This window comes from Muntiacus reevesi, chromosome 2 (genome assembly GCF_963930625.1).
Source record: "Muntiacus reevesi chromosome 2, mMunRee1.1, whole genome shotgun sequence".
NCBI lineage: Eukaryota > Metazoa > Chordata > Mammalia > Artiodactyla > Cervidae > Muntiacus > Muntiacus reevesi.
The window spans coordinates 50,672,380-50,691,805 of record NC_089250.1 but is presented as its reverse complement, the minus strand read 5'-3'; the positions used below and the strand labels follow the sequence as shown (position 1 = coordinate 50,691,805).

Here is a 19,426-nt window from a genome sequence, read left to right as displayed (position 1 = left end):
AGAATCAAGAACTCAAATTGCTGAGCTATAACCAGCATTTTAAAAAATTTAAGTAAAAGAGAAAGAAGTCAGAATATATCATACATGAGGGTGATCAGTGTTTCGTGAAACTTTAGTTTCAGATACATGTACATATGAAATTATATCTGTTCTGGGTTTTGATGAAAAATGTATTTCTTACTAAGTGGTGTAGTAAAACGGTTTGAAAGCTACTGTTCAGACAAAAGTCATAGAAACCTTATAACTAGGGAGAGACATGACACTAAATGAAAAGTCATCCATTAACCTGCTAGATGACACTAGCAATTTTGAACCACTTAGAGGCAATTGACCCTTCAAGGGATTTCCCTTTCCTCTGGTTGATGTGTTTGCACTGTCCTTTTTGTACTATACGAGGGCCTATCTTCGCAAATGGCTTTCTGAAGATACCAAAGAATATCAAAGGACAAACTCAGAAATAAACTAGCAGTCTCAGTTTTTCCCTTGACATTTTGTTTTTCTAAAAAGAAGGGATTCTTTAAGAGCATGAAGAAGAAAAATGAACTATGTATAAGATATTACTGAATATCTCACAAGGATTTCAAAGCTACCTTCTAGGAAATATTCTATTTTTAATTAAACTTTTTAACGTCATTGTAAATCCATGTGCATGGTTAAGAAACAATACAAAGAGATCTCTCATAACTTTAATCAATTTCCTCAATGATAACATCTTACATAGTTACAGTACAACATTACTACCAAGAAATGAACGATGATATGATCCACTGCTTTTACTCAGATTTCACAAGTTTTACAAGGACTCATTTATGTTTCTCTGTGGATTAAGTTCTATGCAATTTTATTCTTTGCACAGATCTATGTAATCACTTTTTGTACCAAAGTCAAGGTACAGACTCGTTTCATCACAAGGATCCCGCGTACTGTCTTTTTATTTTATAAATCCAAACACACTATTACCACAGAAGTCTTAAAGCTCCTCACCCAGATCTAAGCCCTTTAACTGAAGATTCCAGTTTAATTCCACTAGCCACGCTATTGTCACTTGGCTTATTTAACTTATATGCAGAGTGCATCATGCAAAATGCCGGGATGGATGAAGCACAAGCTGAAATCAAGACTGCTGGGAGAAATATCAATAACCTCAGATATGAAGATGACACCACCCTTATGGCAGAAAGAGAAGAGGAACTAAAGAGGCTCTTGATGAAAGTGAAAGGAGGAGAGTGAAAAAGCTGGCTTAAAACTCAACATGCAAAAAATGAAGATCATGGCATGCAGTCCCATCACTTCATGGCAAATAGATGGGGAAACAAGGAAAACAGTGAGAGACTTTATTTTCTTGGGCTCCAAAATCACTGCAGATGGTGACTACAGTCATGAAATTAAAAGACGCTTGCTCCTTGGAAGAAAAGCTGTGACTAACCTAGACAGCATATTAAAAAGCAGAGACATTACTTTGCCAACAAAGGTTCATATAGTCAAAGCTATGGTTTTTCCAGTAGTCATGTATAGAAGTGACAGTTGGACCATAAAGAAGGCTGAGCACCAAAGAACTGATGCTTTTGAACTGTGGTGTTGGAGAAGACTCTTGAGAATCCCTTGGACAGCAAGGAAATCAAACCAGTAAATCCTAAAGGAAATCAGTCCTGAATATGCACTGGAAGGACTGATGCTGAAAGTGAAGCTCCAATACTTTGGCCACCTGATGCAAAAAGTCAACTCATTAGTAAAGACCCTGATGCTAGGAAAGATTAAAAGCAGGAGGAGAGGGGATGACAGAGGATTGGATGGCATCACTGACTCAATGGGTATAAGTTTGAGTAAACTCCAGGAGATGGTGAAGGACAGGGAAGCCTGGTATGCTGCAGTCCATGAGGTCGCAAAGAGTCAGACATGACTGAGCAACTGAACAGCAACAACCCACACTGTAAGAAACAAACCTGAAACAAACCACATGCTTATTCTTGGTGTACCTGTCACTTAAATGATAAATATGACTAAGTAGAAAGGTTTTCCTTTTGTATGTTTAGAGTTTTAAGTTGATAAAACAATGGGGCTGGGTTCCTGGGGTCACAGGATGATGAAGTAAAAATAAGGCTCCAGATACATGCTCAGAGTATTTCTCACAGCTAACAGTCGATATAGAACTGGATGTCCAAATGGAGACAGACATTTCTCCTCAGTCTCCCTGTACTCAGGGTGAGGAAGGGAATGTACAAGAGCAGCACTGAAAAGAGATGCAGAGGGAGGGTGACCGACCACAGGGTCTACTCAGAAAGTGGAATTTTCAGTGCTAAAAACAGGAAAGTCCCAAGCAAACTGGGACAAACTGGTCATCTGTCTCAAAGGTTTCTGTCTGTTTCCTTAAAGCAGTCAAGCAAATCTTTTTGTTGCTGAAGACTCAGAACCTAGCAGTAGGGAAGTGTGGAGGGATAATTTAGAAGAGAATAAGGTGACCATGACACTTTCTGAACACCTGTACATCCGTCTTCCTTTGGCTTACAAAGAAGTTGCCATAGCTGAGTTATACAAACTGATTTTTGAGTTTCATGAAAATGTAATGGAAAGTAACTCTGGCAGATACACATATTTTAAAGACTAGGCTCAAACAGGTTACAGAATAAAAAAAAAAAAGACTACCTGTCAAATAAGAGAAAAGCATTTAGCCTCAAAGAGTGGGTGGAATACCAATGCACTAAGCAATTTTATAAATTGGGCACTTAAGCCTTTAAAGAAGTACAAAACTTGTTATAATTTCTAAATTGAGTTACTTGTCCATCTAAGTAAAAACTCTGACTTGTGTTCATTTCTCTTATAGCTAGTTAAAATAAAAGACAGCTGTCTCAGACACAGGAAGGCCAGAACACAGGTGTAAGTCCAAAAGAAGTTTGCAATGTTATATACTTGGAGCAATCTTCAAGAGCTTCATATGTGCACAAGATACACTGCTAGCCACAAGTGGACACAGTTTTTACTCTTAAAAAATATGTAGGATCAAAACAAGGCATAGATGGGCAAAGGGTTCTAATGCCATTTACTTAGTACCTTAATAGCAGTGTCAGAAAAACTATGTGAGAACCCAGGTAAGACAGCCAAGCTCTTCATGTACAAATCTGACCCTAACTGTGTCCCTCCCCTCCAGGGCCTTATTCCATCTGTTCTTGCCTCTCTCTTGAATCGTAAACTTATCTCTGACTATTGAATCCTTTCCTCAATATGCAAATTAACATTAAAGTCTCTTCTGCCTCCATCGACCACCTCAAAAGAATCCAGCCTTGTCCTTCTTAAGGTTATCAATTTAGCAAATAAAAAATTTAAATGTCGACTTAAATATGAATTATGGATAAACAATGGATTTTTTTGGTTTATAATTTGTTTAGTATAAGAATGTTCCATGTACTACTTGGGATATACTTACACTAAAAAATTATTTATTGCACATTCAGCAAACTATGAACAGAATTTCCTCAATACAGTAAAGGGCATTTATGAAAAATCCATGGGGTCTAATACCATACTCTATGGTGAAAGACTGAAAGCATCCCCTCGAAGATCTAGAATAAAACAAGGATGCCTGCTTTCACCACTACAATTCAGTTTTGTACTAGAAGTTCTAATTAGAGCAATTAGGGAAGAAAATGAAATTAAAAGGTATCCAAAGTAGAAAGGAAGAAGTAAAACTATAGACACAGATGACAAGATCCCATATACAGAAAATCATAGAGAATATACACACACCCACTTAAAAGAGCTAATAAAAGAATTAAGACGCAGGGTAAATCAGTTGTATTTCTATACACTACAATCAGCAATTCCTATAGGAACATAAGAAAATTCCATTCAGTATAGCATAAAAAATAATACTTAGGGATAAATTTAACTGAGAAGGTATAAAACTTGCACACTGAAAACTATTAATATAAAGTGTTGTTGAAAGAAATTAAAGAAGACCCAAGTAAACAGAAAGACATCCTGTGTTCATCCGCTAAGAGATTTGACATTAAGATTGAAAAGATACTAAACATTATGAGTCCCTAGGGAAACGCAAATCAAAACCACAATGAGATATCACTTCACATCCACTAGAATTGCTATTTTTTCAAATAGCAAAGATGTGGAGAAGCCGGAACCCTAGTACATTCTAAGGTACTAGGAATGTAAAATGGTATAGCCACCATGTGATTCTGGAGGTTCCTCAATAAGTTACACACAGAATTAATATATGACCCAGCAATTTCACTTATATATACTTAAAAACACTGAAAACAGGTATTCAAACAAAAATTTATATGTGAATATTCAAAACAGCTGATAGAGCTGTCTATCAGCATATCTGAGAGACAAAGTGCCTGAAGAACTACGGACACTGTACAGGAGGCACGGGTCAAAACCCTCCCCAAGGAAAAGAAATGCAAAAAGGCAAAAGGTTGTCTGAGGAGGCCTTACAAACAGCTGAGAAAAGAAGAGAGGAGAAAGGCAAAGGAGAAAAGGAAAGGTATACCCATCTGAATGCAGAGTTCCAAACAACAGCAAGGAGAGGTAAGGAAGCCTTCTTCAGTGATCAATGCAAAGAAATAGAGGAAAACAATAGAATGGGAAAGACTAGATTTTCTCTTCAAGAAAATCTAGAAAGACTAGATTTTCTTTTCAAGAAAATCAGAATACCAAGGGAACATTTTATGCAAAGTGAAAAGTGAAAGTCATTCAGTCGTGAACGTGAAAAGGAAGACTAGATTTTTTTCTTCAAGAAAATCAGAATACCAAGGGAACATTTCATGCAAAGTGAAAAGTGAAAGTCGTTCAGTCTTGTCTGACTCTTTGTGACCCCATGGACTATATAGTCCATGGCATTCTTCAGGCCAGAATACTGGACTGTGCAGCCTTTCCCTTCTGCAGGGGATCTTCCCAACCCAGGGATCGAACCCAGATCTCCCACGTTGCAGGCAGATTCTTTACCAGCTGAGCCAATGGGCACAATAAAGGACAGAAACAAACAAACAAACAAACAAAAAAAAAGGACAGAAACAAACAAACAAACAAAAAGGACAGAAACGGTACAAACCTAACAGAAGTAAAAGATATTAAGAGGTGGCAAGAAAACACAGAAAGTTGCTCATCATGTCCGACTCTTTGTGGCCCCATGGACTATATATAGTCTGTGGAATTCTCCAGGCCAGAATACTGGAGTGGGTAGCCTTTCCCTTCTCCAGGGGATCTTCCCAACCCAGGGATCGAAACCAGGTCTCCTGCACTGCAGGCAGATTCTTTACCAGCTGAGCCACAAGGGAAGTCCAAGAATACTGGAGTGGGTAGCCTATCCCTTCTCCAGCGGATCTTCCTGACCCAGGAATCTAACCAGAGTCTCCTCCACTGCAGGTGGATTCTTTATCAACTGATCTATCAGGGAAGCCCAATACACAGAACTATACAAAAAAAGATCTTAATGACCCAGATAACCATGATGGTGTGATCACTCACCTAGACCCAGACATCCTGATATGTGAAGTCAAGTGGGCCTTAGAAGGCATCACTATGAACAAAGCTAGTTGGAAGTGCTGGCATTCCAGCTGAGCTATTTCAAATTCTAAAAGATGATGCTGTGAAAGTGCAGCACTCAGTATGCCAGCAAATTTGGAAAATTCAGCAGCGGCCACAAGACTGGAAAAGATGTTTTCATTCCAATCCCAAAGAAAGGCAATGCCAAAGAATGTTCAAACTATCACACAGGTGCACTCATTTCACATGTTAGCAAAGTAATGCTCAAATTCTCCAAGTGAGGCTTCAACTGTACGTGAACCGAGAACTTCTGGATGTTCAAGCTGGATTTAGAAAGGGCAGAGGAACCAGAGATCAAATTGCCAACATCCGTTGGATCACAGGAAAAGCAAGAGAGTTCCAGAAATGCATCTACTTCAGCTTTATAGACTACACCAAAGCCTTTGACTGTGTGGATCACAAAAAACTGTGGAAAATTCTTAAAGAGATGGGAATACCAGACTACCTGACCTGTCTCTTGAGAAATCTGTATGCAGGTCAAGAAGCAACAGTTAGAACCGGGAATGGAACAATGGATTGGTTCCAAATTGGGAAAGGAGTACGTCAAGGTTGTATATTGTCACCCTGCTTATTTAACTTATATGCAGAGTGCATCATGCAAAATGCCAGGCTGGATGAAGCACAAGCTGAAACCAAGATTGCTGCAAGAAATATCAATAACCTCAGATATGAAGATGACACCACCCTTATGGCAGAAAGAGAAGAGGAACTAAAAAGGCTCTTGATGAAAGTGAAAGAGGAGAGTGAAAAAGCTGCCTTAAAACTCAACATGTAAAAAACTAAGATCAGGGCATACGATCCCATCACTTCATGGCAAATAGATGGGGAAACAAGGAAAACAGTGAGAGACTTTATTTTCTTGGGCTCCAAAATCACTGCAGATGGTGACTACAGTCATGAAATTAAAAGACGCTTGCTCCTTGGAAGAAAAGCTGTGACTAACCTAGACAGCATATTAAAAAGCAGAGACATTACTTTGCCAACAAAGGTCCATATAGTCAAAGCTATGGTTTTTCCAGTAGTCATGTATAGATGTGAGAGCTGGACCATAAAGAAGGCTGAGCGCCGAAGAACTGATGCTTTTGAACTGTGGTGTTGGAGAAGACTCTTGAGAATCCCTTGGACAGCAAGGAAATCAAACCAGTCAACCATAAAGGAAATCAGTCCTGAATATTCATTGGAAGGACTGATGCTGAAAGTGAAGCTCCAATCCTTTGGCCACCTGATGTGAAAAGCTGACTCATTAGAAAAGACCCTGATGCTGGGAAAGATTAAAGGCAGGAGGAGAAGGGGACGACAGAGGATGAGATGGTTGGATGGCATCAGTGACTCAATGGACATGAGTTTGAGCAAACCCCGGGAGTTGGTGATAGACAGGGAAGCCTGGTGTGATGCAGTCCATGGGGCCGAGAAAATTCGGACACCACTGAGCGGCTGAACTGAACTGAACTAACTTACAGCAGCACCACTCACAATAGCTAAAAGGGGAAAAAACCCAACGTCCATCAACTGATGAATAAATAAATCAGAATTGTACATCCATGCAACGAAATATTATTCGGCCATAAAAAGGAATGAAGTACTAGTACATGGTATAGTAGGCTCCCCAGGTGGCTCAGTGGTTAAGAATTCAAGTCAATGCAGGAGACACAGGTTCGATACCTGGGTCAGGAAGATCCCCTGGAGAAGAAATGGCAACCCACTCCAGTATTCTTGCTTGGAAGATCCCATGGACAGAAGAGCCTGACAGGCTGCAGTCTATGGGGTTGCAAAGAGTCAAGCATAGCTTAATGACTAAACAATAAGAAGATGCTATAGTATCAATGAATCTTGAAAATATCATGCTAAGTAGGAGAAGTCAGACACAGAAAGCTGCATATCGTACAATTCCATTTATACAAAATATCCATGTATGCAAATCCACAGAGACAAAGATTAGCGGCTGTCAGGGTCTGAGAAAGGGGGAAATGTGGAGTGATCGCTAAAAGGGTATAGAGTTTCCTTTGGGGGTGAAGAAAATGCTCTGGAGTTAGATAGTGATGACAGGCTATACAATACTATCAAGGTACTAAATATCACTGAACTGTACACTGTTTAAAATGGCCAATTTTATGTGCATTTTAGAAAACGTTACTCGTTATCTGAAATTCAAATTTAACTGGGCATACTGTAATTTATCTGGCAATTCTAGTCCCATTGTAAATCCTGCTCAAGTTTCCCCATCCCTTCAAGGTTCTCAAGGAATTGCCTCATATTTGTAACCCATTCCTTCAATGGGTGTGCAATCTGGCTTTTTCCCTGACAATGCAATTCAAATTGTTATAGCTGGGCTTCCCTAGTGGCTCAGGAGACAAGGGCTCAACCCCTGATCTGGGAAGATCCCACCTGCTGCGGAGCAACTAAGCCCACGCGTCAGAACTACTGAGCCTGTGCTCTGGAGCCCGGGGGCCACAGCTACTGGAGCCCGAGAGCGCTAGAGCCTGTGCTGTGCAACGAGAGAAGCCACGGCAGTGAGGAGCCTGAGCACCGCAACTGGAGAGTAGCTCCCGACTGCCACAACTAGAGAAGAGCCTAAGCACCACAAAGACCTAGCACAGTCAAAATAAATAAATAAAAACAAATTGCTCTAGTTAAGGTCATCACTGATATCCAGTTTGCCAAACTGATTGAAGATTTTCTAGTTCTTGCCTTAATTTTCTCTTCTGAGGAAAACAGGATACAAACCCTTTCCTTTCTGAAGTATGCTTTACCCTTGGTTTCTGTGCAGTTAAAGGTTAACTCAGTAGGTTTGGAGTATTCGAGTCTTTCACATTGCAAAGAAATGTCCTGAGAGATAATCTCTAAGCCTTTGGAATACTCTTTCCGGTACTCTTGCCTGGAAAATCCCATGGACGGAGGATCCTGGTAGGCTACAATCCGTGGGGTCGCAGAGTCAGACACAACTGAGCGACTCCACTTTCACTTAAGACCTTGGGCCACACCCAAGGTAAACACCAGATAGTTTACCCTAACAATGTAATTTATGGTGAAGCCTTTTGCTGTAGTAAGCTGAATGTCTCAAGGGGCCGGGGACTGAGTAACTAAGGGCGCTGACTTCATGTCTACATGACTGCCCTGCACACCAAGACCCAGGTGAGCTTCCCTGACTGGCTATATCTGTACGGGTTGGCAATCACCATTGCTGGGATTAGTTAACAGCTGTCTGTATGTCTCTAAAGGAAAAAGGCAACTGAAAGCTTGTGACTTGTCTCTCCTAGATACTATACTATGTGCCTTTTTCTTTTACCGTTTTTAGTCTGCATCCTTTCACTATAATAAATTGTAAGTTTTCCTTAGTTCTGTGAATCCCTCTAGTGAGTGGTCTTGGAGAGACCAGACTTACTTCTATACCTGTTTCTTCCTAAGACTGATTATCTTGTCTTTATCACTGGATCTTTCTGCTTTGACCTTCCTTTAAGTCCTGGTATTCTACTCTTGGTCATCTTTTCCCTCTCTACCTGCAATAACCTACTTTTCACCTGTCCTAGGCAATTTTACTCATGGTTCTTGCCATGTGATCGCATGCCCAGTTGAGACTCCAGCCTAAACCCTTCTGCCCAGAGGCCCACCTCAGCATGACCAGGGCAGTCTCAGCATTAACTCTTTACCCAAATATGTGTCCTGTTTTCGTCTCAATTTTAGTCGATGACTGTCAGTCAGTCTAGGCGCTAAAATCCTCATTCCCCAAACCAATTAATTAGCAAGTTGTGATCTTTTTCCCCTCCCAAACGTCTTTCAATTTAAACTTTCCATTCTCATAATTTTGGCCTTCATCATCTCTCATATGAGCTCTTGCACAAATTTGTGAAATAGTCTCCTTATCTCACACATTCCCACCCCTCAATCTAGTTCTGTCCTGCTTTCCCCCTAACATTTCTAAAACATGAACCTGTCCCAAATACTCCCTGAGGATCGTTCAGAGGCACTCCAGCCCCTGCAAACCTAGGCTCTTTAGCAAGGTCATAAGGCTTTTACTATCCAGATATTCTCTCTCTCTCTAGCCCCACCCTCTCCCTTCCTTCTACACCCAACTCTCCAGCAATGGCCAACCACTCTTAATTCCCTGATCACTCACTGAACATTATTATGTACCAGGACCCTCTGTCCTAGGCACTGGAGATAAATTCTAGACAAAGTTAACTCAAGGGCCTACTTTCCACAGGGAAATTAACAAATAAATAAAGAATAATGTTAATCCTGAATGCTATGGGGAAAACAAACCTGAAGGTGACACAGCATGATCAAAGGCCAATGCAGTAGTTTTAGTTAGCATGGATGGGGAAGTGACCTTTGAGGGGAAATCTAAATAACAGTGGGAGGAGTCCACTTTAAAAGTTTTTCATAGACCTCAAGAGTTTATAAAAGTTACTTGTATTAAGTTTCTCACATATATACATTCTTCTTATGTCTGTGGCTCTAATACAAACCTGAATCTCCCTAGACTTCCTATTATGAGAGTAATACATTTCCTTCTTGTTGGAGCTGCTTGCCATGAAAAGCATTCTTCTACCTAGTCATCAGATTTGGGAACCACTGGCCCAACAGGCACTCATATAATTCTACTCTCCTAGGTCCAATTTTAGGAAGAAAATATCTCTGTGAGAGGGGCTAGGGAGAATTATTCAAGAGAAGTAGAAATGCAGAAGAGGGAGCTAAGGGGAAGATATTAAGCTAATTCTGAAATGGCTTTTTAAAACAGGAATCAACCAAATCTAAAGGAAAATGAAAAGGACTTTAATTCTAGGGGGTGTGAAGAAAACATGAATGGGGGAAAAATATAAAGTACAAGATAAGCTGTATAAGATTCTTCAGTTCAGTTCTTACTTTAAAACAAAATATGACAAAACCATTTTTTAAATAAGATTAGCTTTCGACAATGCCTGACTATACTTTTATCCTAAAAATTCAAAGCAATCATGAGATGAGGCTAATAAACAGAAAGGAAGATAAGGAGTTTCTTGACCATATTTTAAGATGTTTATTATTTACCTGTACAAATTAGCAGCAACTTATACAACTGGACCAAGTTATAATTAATTCACAGTAATGTACACTAGCTTCTACCTGCCAGAGACAGGGTACAACTTAATCTCAACAGATGATTTTATTACCAAATCTACATTCTGGCTTTTGTAACTGTTTCACAACACCTGCTACAGTGCATAGCTACAGCATTTATGAGTAGAAATGACCCTGAAGGCCCTTCAGAGAGCAGAGGTGAACACCTTCTCATGGAGAAAAGCCAGTTTTTCTAAGCGAGTTCGTTTCAGTAGTGGGAGCCATTCCCAGTGAGATAACTCCACCACACGGTACCCAAGTTGATTCAGCTGCCGCCTCTTCATATTATGCAGTCCGAGCAGATCTCTGGAACCATAGCAATACTGGTTCCTGTTTGTCAACTGAATAGCCAGCTTCACTTGTGGGGCCTGCAAGCAGGTCGGGGGGGATAGGCCAGCCAATCTGTCTACCTGATTGCAAAGGGAGCTTCCCACAGGTTTAGCTGTCTCCTCCTCTAATTTCAAGGGCTGCTGCCCACTGTCTGACTCAATTTCCCCCTGGGAATGCCCTCTTGATTTCCCTTTTAGTAGCTGATTCATCAAATCATCAGTAAGGTTGACTCCCACATGCTTAAGCCTTAACTTGGCTACATCTTCAATTGGTATGGCTTCTCTGTTAAATGGTAATGGCTTCATGTTAACATCAAGTTGAACCTCTAAATCAGAAGATCGGGTATGAGGCAAAATCATATGGTGTTTGACGTATTGGGGCCCACCCAACATGGTCTCAAGTAAAAAGAGAGCTTCTAGGAATTCAGGTTTTGAGCTCATATCCTTCCTTGCTAAATTCCATAGCATTTCTGACCCCTCTTGCTGAAGCTGAGAGCTAAGACGATTGCCTCTGTAATCTGGACATTCAATGCCAACTGTTCCATCAAGAGTATACAGCTCCTTGGTGACCTCAAACTTACTTCTCTCCTGAGCTAACCTGACAAACCCTGGACTCAAAGCAAAATCTATGAGCTCTACTGGAAAGTACTCAGAAAATGCCAGGCCCAGTAAGCACGTGAGCAGGTGTTCTGGGTATCGATTGAACTCAAGCATCTTTCTGTGAATCTCATTTATCAGGCTAGAATAAAACTCTTCTGCATTGGGTGGCTTATAATTGAGAGTTCCAAATGACCACAGAATCTTGGCAACATCTTTACTTCGACAGTATGCTACCCTAGGAGGCAAAGAAGCAGCCACCGCATTCATTACCCTTTCATCCAGGAAGCGTAACGCCGAGCAGGCAAGAGTCAGGTGCATGACACCCTGAACTCCCAGGGAAGGAATTCGCTGAGGAGCAATCTGTCCAAATTGCTTCATGAAATTTACGTGATCCACATGAGTGAAACGGAACATTTTAAGAATATTCACTAAGGCATAACTACTCAGATGCTGCATGTCAGCACAAGCCAGGTCTCCAAATTTCCTCATGACAAATTCAGAGAGACTACTACTCGATTTAAAAAACCCCAAACAGATTGAACCAATCTCTTCTAAATTGATCAAATCTATATACTTGAGGATCAATGATTCCAGTTTTTGCATTAGATCCTGGGGTGCCTGACGACTTTCACCTATAATATAAATTAAGTGAATCAGCTGGGACAGGGACAGATCTTTCCAATGCAAATTAAGATAACTATAAAAGATCTTTAAAAACCGAGGTACTCTGCGTCCCAAGTACCGCCAGAGGTCAGCCACCAAGAGAAGTTGATCCAGACTCATTCCCCATACCTTATGGCAAAAGTTTGTTTCAAATACATCTAGCATTGAATGGGAATGAGGAATTCCTAAACTGACAAAAGCTTTCAAAATACTGATCAGATCTGGGGCATCAAAAAGATGTATGTTTTTCACACTCAGCTGGCAGAGCAGAGCAAAGCTGGTACTGGACAGCAAAACAGGATGTTGCTCTGCAGGCAAAGAACTCAGCTTACAGATATAGTCAACAATAATTTGAGGCTGGAGATTATCTTGATAAACGGTGACTTTGTGCAAAATTAGTTCACCTTCTGAAACTGACAGAGGTTGACAAGTCACAGATTTGTTATAGCTGTGAAGTTGATATTCTGGTCTTAGCTGGAGGAAAACTCGAGGGTCTTCGAGGGAATCAAAAGTTTCTACATCCTCTTCATTAATTCTCATGGCCCTGGATGAGTGCAGGTTCAACGTGCTGGCCTTAGAGGCAGAAGCCCTGCAGAATTCCAAACCTGGGAGGGTATTGACAGTTGTCAGAATCCTCCAAGCAGCAGAGGTGCTACAAATGTTAACTTTTCTGGCAGGATGGCAGAGGCTGTTTTCTGGAGAGTTCTGTCCTTTGTGCCACATGTAGCTTCTCATATTCCTCCATGCCACACTTTGGGTTGCACTGTAGGTAAAATGATTGCAAAATGTCCAATATCTTATAGGTTTTAACAGCTGGAGAATGGCTGCCATTCTGGTGTCAGTACTGATCATTCTAGTAGTCAGAGCACAGTCCTCACATGTCTGACCAAGCAATTTCTTGTTTATATGGTTCTTGATTAGAGCTGGCTGGGAAGGTGTTCCACAGAAAGTGCCTGGAAATCTTCGGCATATCACAAGAGCCATGGATCACAAATGACTGGGCCAGAATTGGTGCCAGATACTGAAAAAAGGGTAGATGAAGAATAAGTGGCTTCCACCTATCTTAATACCAAAATTTACACACTATAAGACATGGATTAAAACTATACCACTGTCCACTCAAGTAAGTTCAATGTTAGTGAATGCCCAAACCACAAGACAGCATACATCAAGGAAAAATCCCATGTACCCTGCATAAAGGCACAGGAAACCCCCAAACCTAGGGTACCTTGAGCAGTTCTTTGGACTGCTCCTCAGTTTAAATTTCCTCTGTCCTCTGGCCAGACTTTCGTTACAGTTAGAGACAGCTGCTGCACTAAAATCCAACAGGAATGAGGAAAGCAGATTTCCAAAGAGAAAGCTGAGAACAGAAGTATGCAATCTATTCCACCTCTTTGATATCAGCACAATAATACCCACAATAAACCCCCCCCCCCCCGTTCCTCCTTTTGGTTACAGAATTCAGTTGTTTTAATGCTACTTCTGTACCTTGTAGAAGATCCCTATTCGCCTCTCAAGGCCGACAAGAGTCTGAATCACTATTGCAGAGTAGTCATTCACATGGGAAGTAAACTTGAAAACTCACTCACAAGGAATAAAACAGTACCATTTACAGAGAGGTGGACAGACCTAGAGACAGTCATACAGGTGAAGTCAGTCAGAAACAGAAAAATAAATGTCATATAATATCACTTATATGTGGATCCAGAAAAATGGTACACAAAGATGGGCTTATTTGCAAAGGAAAAGAGACACAGACGTAGAGAACAAATTTATGGATACCAAGGTAGGGGGAGTGGGAGATGGAAAGAATTGGGAGATTGGGAGTGAAATATATACAATATTATGTATAAAATAGATAAGTAATGAGAACCTACTGTATAGCATAGGGAACTCTACTCAGTGCTCTGTGGTGACCTAAATGGGAAGGAAAACTAAGAAAAAGGGGATATATGTACACATATAACTGATTCACTTTGCTGTACAGCAGAAACTAACACAACACTGTAAAGCAACTATACTCCAATAAAAATCAAATAGAAAAATTCAGCTACTCCAGATACCAAAAAAACCCCCACCAACCCCCCCAGACTTAAGCACTTTGGTGGGGGAAGGTAGAAGGCCGAGGCCCTGCTCACTGTCAATTCATGGGTGAGACACAAAGAGCATTTCAAAGCTGGGCTCAGGGAACACCAGTTCATGCAACTGCCCTGCTGACAACAAGGGGAGCAGTACAGCTCTCCTCTGGAAGAGGAATATTAGCAACACTTCCAGTGAGTCAGGTGTTGATTATCCTGCCTGAGAGCAGCACAAGTTCTACTTTTCTTCTACAGCAGAAACCATGACAGGCTATGAAAATGACTCTGCCATACTCTTGCTTTCAATGCTTACTGTCTCTACTTCTACTTGAGAAATGCCAAAGCTTAGCAAGCAAAACCCAGGGAGCACTAAGATGCCAAGATATGGACCAGACATGGTTCATGATGCAGAAAATCCCATGAAGGTTCTGAGGGTGCCAGAATGATTTTCTGAAACGCCTAAGCAACTCCCCTGTCAGGCCTTCCTTCCGGAGCCCATAGCATAAGAAAGAGAGGACTGCAGGACAGGTTAGAGGCTTTTTTCAAGTAGCCCAGCCACACAGGCTTCCTCTAGATGGCAGGAAGGTATGCGCCTAATTTCTTTGTGAACCAGAACAGAATTCTTTCACACCAAATCTTTATATGCTTAGTTCCATACTGTGGCCTGTGGACCATTCTCCCACCAAATTTCAATCTGTGGGTCCAGATGCTATAGATCAAGTGTTAGCAAACTATGGCCCAGAGCCCAAATCCAGCCCTCATCTGTTTTTGTAAGTAAAGTTTTAACATAGCCAGGCCATTTGTTAAATGCTTTAAATGCTGTCTATGGCTGCATTCTCACTACAAGAGCAGAGCTGAGTAATTCTGGCAGAGAATATATGGCTTCCAAAGCATAAAATATTTACTATCTGGCCCTTTACAGAAAAAGTTTGCTATAGACCATTAGCTTACTCCTATGAATGCAAATGGCCAATTTTTTTAAAAATTAGAAGACATCAGGAAAATAGTACTGAAGTGATTTTTTTTCCTTTAATATTTAGATGATACTTAAAGATTTATGCCTCAAAACGGAATTTCAATTAATACTGCAGCTCAGGTATGGTGGGAACAAAGGAGAAAGCAAGTAATGGAACTCTTTAGTTGACAGAACAAGGCTTTTAAGAATACCTGTTTTGGAACCTGTAATCTAAATTTAGGTCAGCACAACATCCAACTAAAGCAATTGTTCAAAGCCCTCCTTCTCTTCTTGAGAACTAAATCTTAAGAAATAAATTTAATAAAAAGACAAACTTTTTTTTTTTTACAATAACAAAAAAACTGAAAATCCATGTTTTTTCAGAAGGAGTAACCTTGTTTACAGAATAAGCGTGTGTCAGGCATCAACACATGGAAAGATTTATACAAATAGTCAGTGGAACAAACAGAACCAGTGACATTACTTAAAATACACCTATATAAAAGGAAAGTATATAGCTGTGGGGAGATTTTCTGCTACACCTCTGACAAATTAACTTTTTATCCTTTTTAGTAGGATTAAAACTGTTAAATGGAATAGGATTAATTTAACAAATACTTTTATAACTAATACAACTTTAAAAGCACATATTTAAGTTACCTCAATTATCTAAGATCACTTAATGAGATTACTGTGGTCCTGAAATGAAGAACCATTTCCTGCATCATCAATGTTTGACTGATATATATCCAGTGTTTTGAATTACGTGGCTCCTTCTGATTTGCAAAAATACAGGCTAAGGGACTTTCCTGGTTGTCCAATGATTAAGGCTCCATGCTTCCAATGCAGGAGTTGCAAGTTGGATCCCTGGTTTGGGAACTAGGATCCCACAAGAACAAGAGCCACAACTGTCTTAGGGTCTCCACTGTGCCAAGCCTTGAATAAGCGGTTTCATCTGCATCAGTTCCAATTCTTACCTTTTTGCAAGGTAGGTTTTATTATCTCCATATTGTTGATAAGGAAAAAGAGTCTTCACAAGATTAAGAAACCTGATGAAGATTACACAGCTAAGGGACAAAATGGGGTTTGACATCAAAGATGATCTGATTCCAAATCCCACACTGCTAGTGTACTGGAGAGACAAAAAGGGAAGTCAGATTTCAGACAGGAGGGTGGGGAGGACCCCCAAATAATCTATAGGGTTTCCAGATGCCAGGAAGCTGGAGGGTTAGAACTGGAGGGTTAGGTAAGCTCAAAAGCCCCTCATACCTTTAACAGTCTAAGATCCTAGCTATCACTGGTAATTACTACTTATAAAAAGAACAAAAAGAAGACATCAAAGACAACAATCTACACGAAGGAATGAGTTTACAAGATGTTCCAGTATCAAGGTAAAGAGAACTATCATAATTGAAGATGTGAAAGTTGGCAAGAGAGATATGGGATCCAAAATTTACAGTTCAACATAGAAAGGAAGTAAAGAGAAACTCCAGGAATAATGATAAAGATTTCAGGACTACAGCTGTGAGCAGACACAAAGAGCAACTAGTTTATGCTAGAAGAGATGGATATTACACAGGAGATGAGACTGACATTTCCGATGGATAATCTGAGCATAAACAAGTAATTTGTTGTCGTTTAGTCACCAAGTTGTTAAGTTGTGTCCGACTCTTTTGCAACCTCATGGACTTTAGCCAGCCAGACTCCTCTGTCCATGGGATTTCCCAGATAAGAACACTGGAGTGAGTTACCATTTCCTTCTCCAGGGGATCTTCCTAACCCAGGGATTAAACCCATGGCTCCTGCATTGGCAGGTGACTTCTTTACTGCTGAGCCAATAAGTAATAGGTAGATGGAAAACCAAGCCAATAACAGCAACAAAAATTATTAACTCCAAACAATACAAAAAAGTTGTACAAGACAAAAATTGTTATATTACACTCCTTGCTCAGCTGTAAATAATATTTACATAATCTTACTAACATAAACCTTGAATATCCGTTTAAACAAAAATTTTGAGCAAACTATACTGGGAGGTTAAAGGGAGGGGAAGTGGGAAAGAGGGAAACTGAGCAGTAATACATGAGACCTAGAGCATCCAAGTCCATAAAAAGAAGTCAAAAGATTTTATGGACATAGAGATGTCCTAGAAATCAAGAAACAGAAATACAAATGTTATTTATTTAGAGTACACCAACGAATACCAAAAGAAACAAACAAATAGTTGAAAAGTGTCTCTGGAGAATAAAAATGGAATTAATATGTTATAAGAATTAGTATGTTATATGTTAATATGTTATAGTAAGTGTTATAAGATCTGTCAAACTATTTGCCCTTTTTTTTTTTTTTTGGCCACGCCATGCGGCTTATAGAATCTTAGTTCCTGAACCAGGGATTGAACCTGCGCCCTGGGCAGTGAAAGCTCCAAGTCCTAACCACGGGGCCACCATGGAATTTAACTATATAAGCCATGCACACATATAACTTGGAAAAAAATTAAACTTACAAAAAGAATGTTCTAACAAGAAATTGTTCTTCAATAAGACAATCCATAGACAGAGTAACCTAAATACTCAAGAAAAAGGTTGAAAAGTTATTTCCAGTACAAGCACTTCCTACTGTCTGTAAAACTTCTCTATGGATGCCCAGTAATGAACGATGACAAACTAATCTTAGAGCCATGCAGACACAAACTGCAAATGGCAAACAGTAGCTACTCACTTTTTTGCCATGCAACTTTTAGCAGAGACACTAAATCTATGTATACAGAACTGAAATAGAACCACTTTAGAGGATGAGTATTAAGTACTATAGAGAAGGAAAGGGAAGAAACACAAGGAACATATAGAACCAAAAAAGCAGAAGAGTGGGGAGAAAAGGCACTACAAAGAGGCCAGGATGTTTTGCCCAGATAGAGACAAACAGAGGGGAGAGTTAGTTCCTCCTTATTTAAGGGTTCCCAAAGAATCCATAAGAAAGTTGGAAAGAGAACACTAAGAGATGACCAATTGGTAACTCCTCATGTCTCCTCTAAAGGTTAAAATTTATGTGACATCATTTCACAAAGTCCCTTTCCTAGCATAAATGCCCCAAGGATACTCCCCTCCCCATCTCCTCTTCAGGGGTCCTAGAGAACCAGAGTGGAGCCTTAGACACCACTGGACCAACCACGGCTGTTCTGAAAGACACTGCCCAAACCACCCTGAATGACGTGATTTCACAAGAGTGAGAAATCTTACCTTTCCACCTTCCAGGTACAGGTCTGAGCAAGGCCGAATAGCTTCGTTTTAAACTACAGTCCAGAAGTTAGAGGAGGGGAGCCAGGCGGAGGAAGGCAGCCATGCTAACTGTAGATTAAGTATATGACACCCTCAGCATATTCAATTTACCAGATACCAGATCTCATCTCTTAATTCTGATTTGATTCTTTTGCTAGAAAAATTTAACCCACTTATGTCCTGATAAAATTATAAAATTACCACAAATAAACAGATACTTCAAATCCACTTTTGTCTTATCAAATAATGTGTTGAGTAGCTCTGACAATTAAAAAAACGAAAACCTGATTTTCTCTCGGCGCTGGAGTCTATGAGAGGATTGACAAAATGCCAACAGGTAAAGTATCTGCATCCACAATCATGTGAAAACATTTCCAAATAAACAGTTCAAGTACCTATCACTTTTAGCACAACCAAACATTTGATTTTATTGGTTTTCCTATATTTGCAACACTGCGTATTATGGTATTTCAGAAAAGTGACGGGTAAACATCAGAATTCTTTGGTATCAAAGTTGACTTATTTGCATGGTGAATGATAAGGCCTACTGGGGACCTGAAAATATAAACTGATGAATGGGGAAGAAAACCATACTGACAAATTAAATTAGGCCTGCATAACTGCCAAATGCCTTGCATTGTCAGTTGTCTTATGTAGCATGAAGTTTTTCAATTTTATTCTGGTCTACCAGGCAGTAGCAAATTCATCCCAGAGCTTGCCTAAGGCCATTCCGAGCACTGAGTCGCAGAATCTAGGCAACTCACAAAATGTGAGTAAAGTACAGAAAACATAAATTCAGATTCCAGCAGCAACAAATGACTAAAGCACAGACGTTAGCCATGCTGGTGCTAAAGCAGTTGGTTCCAA

General features: G+C 40.1%; 2 protein-coding genes across 7 annotated transcripts in view; both read right to left on the bottom strand.

Annotated features, from left to right (window-relative positions):
• The window catches only part of UBOX5 (U-box domain containing 5), a 45,464-nt gene that overhangs the window by 24,995 nt on the left and 1,043 nt on the right, over positions 1-19,426 (bottom strand). For 2 of the 5 annotated variants that reach the window (XM_065921542.1, XM_065921546.1), the window contains exon 1: positions 18,521-18,624. The exons of 1 other annotated variant lie outside the window; for it this stretch is intronic. The gene's annotated coding sequence lies outside the window, so the exon portion shown is untranslated. Of the gene's footprint in view, positions 1-16,258; positions 16,378-18,520; positions 18,632-19,426 lie in introns of those variants that run through there. 2 more of the 5 variants (XM_065921543.1, XM_065921544.1) reach the window with 2 other exon arrangements.
• Positions 10,466-18,631, bottom strand: FASTKD5 (FAST kinase domains 5). Of its 2 annotated transcripts, none has more exons than XM_065921540.1 (2): positions 18,521-18,631; positions 10,466-13,269 (listed from the first exon to the last, which is right to left on the bottom strand). In XM_065921540.1, exon 2 carries the CDS (start codon positions 13,230-13,232, stop codon positions 10,803-10,805), a length of 2,430 nt encoding a protein of 809 aa, XP_065777612.1. In that variant the 5' UTR covers positions 13,233-13,269; positions 18,521-18,631; the 3' UTR covers positions 10,466-10,802. The 2 variants fall into 2 exon arrangements, with proteins under 2 accessions (XP_065777612.1, XP_065777613.1); XM_065921541.1 differs by lacking the exon at positions 18,521-18,631 and adding an exon at positions 16,259-16,380.

Bases quoted from the DNA above. Each gene is read 5' to 3' on its own strand.
- FASTKD5 (XM_065921540.1), bottom strand. From the start codon at position 13,232: ATGGCTCTTGTGATATGCCGAAGATTTCCAGGCACTTTCTGTGGAACA.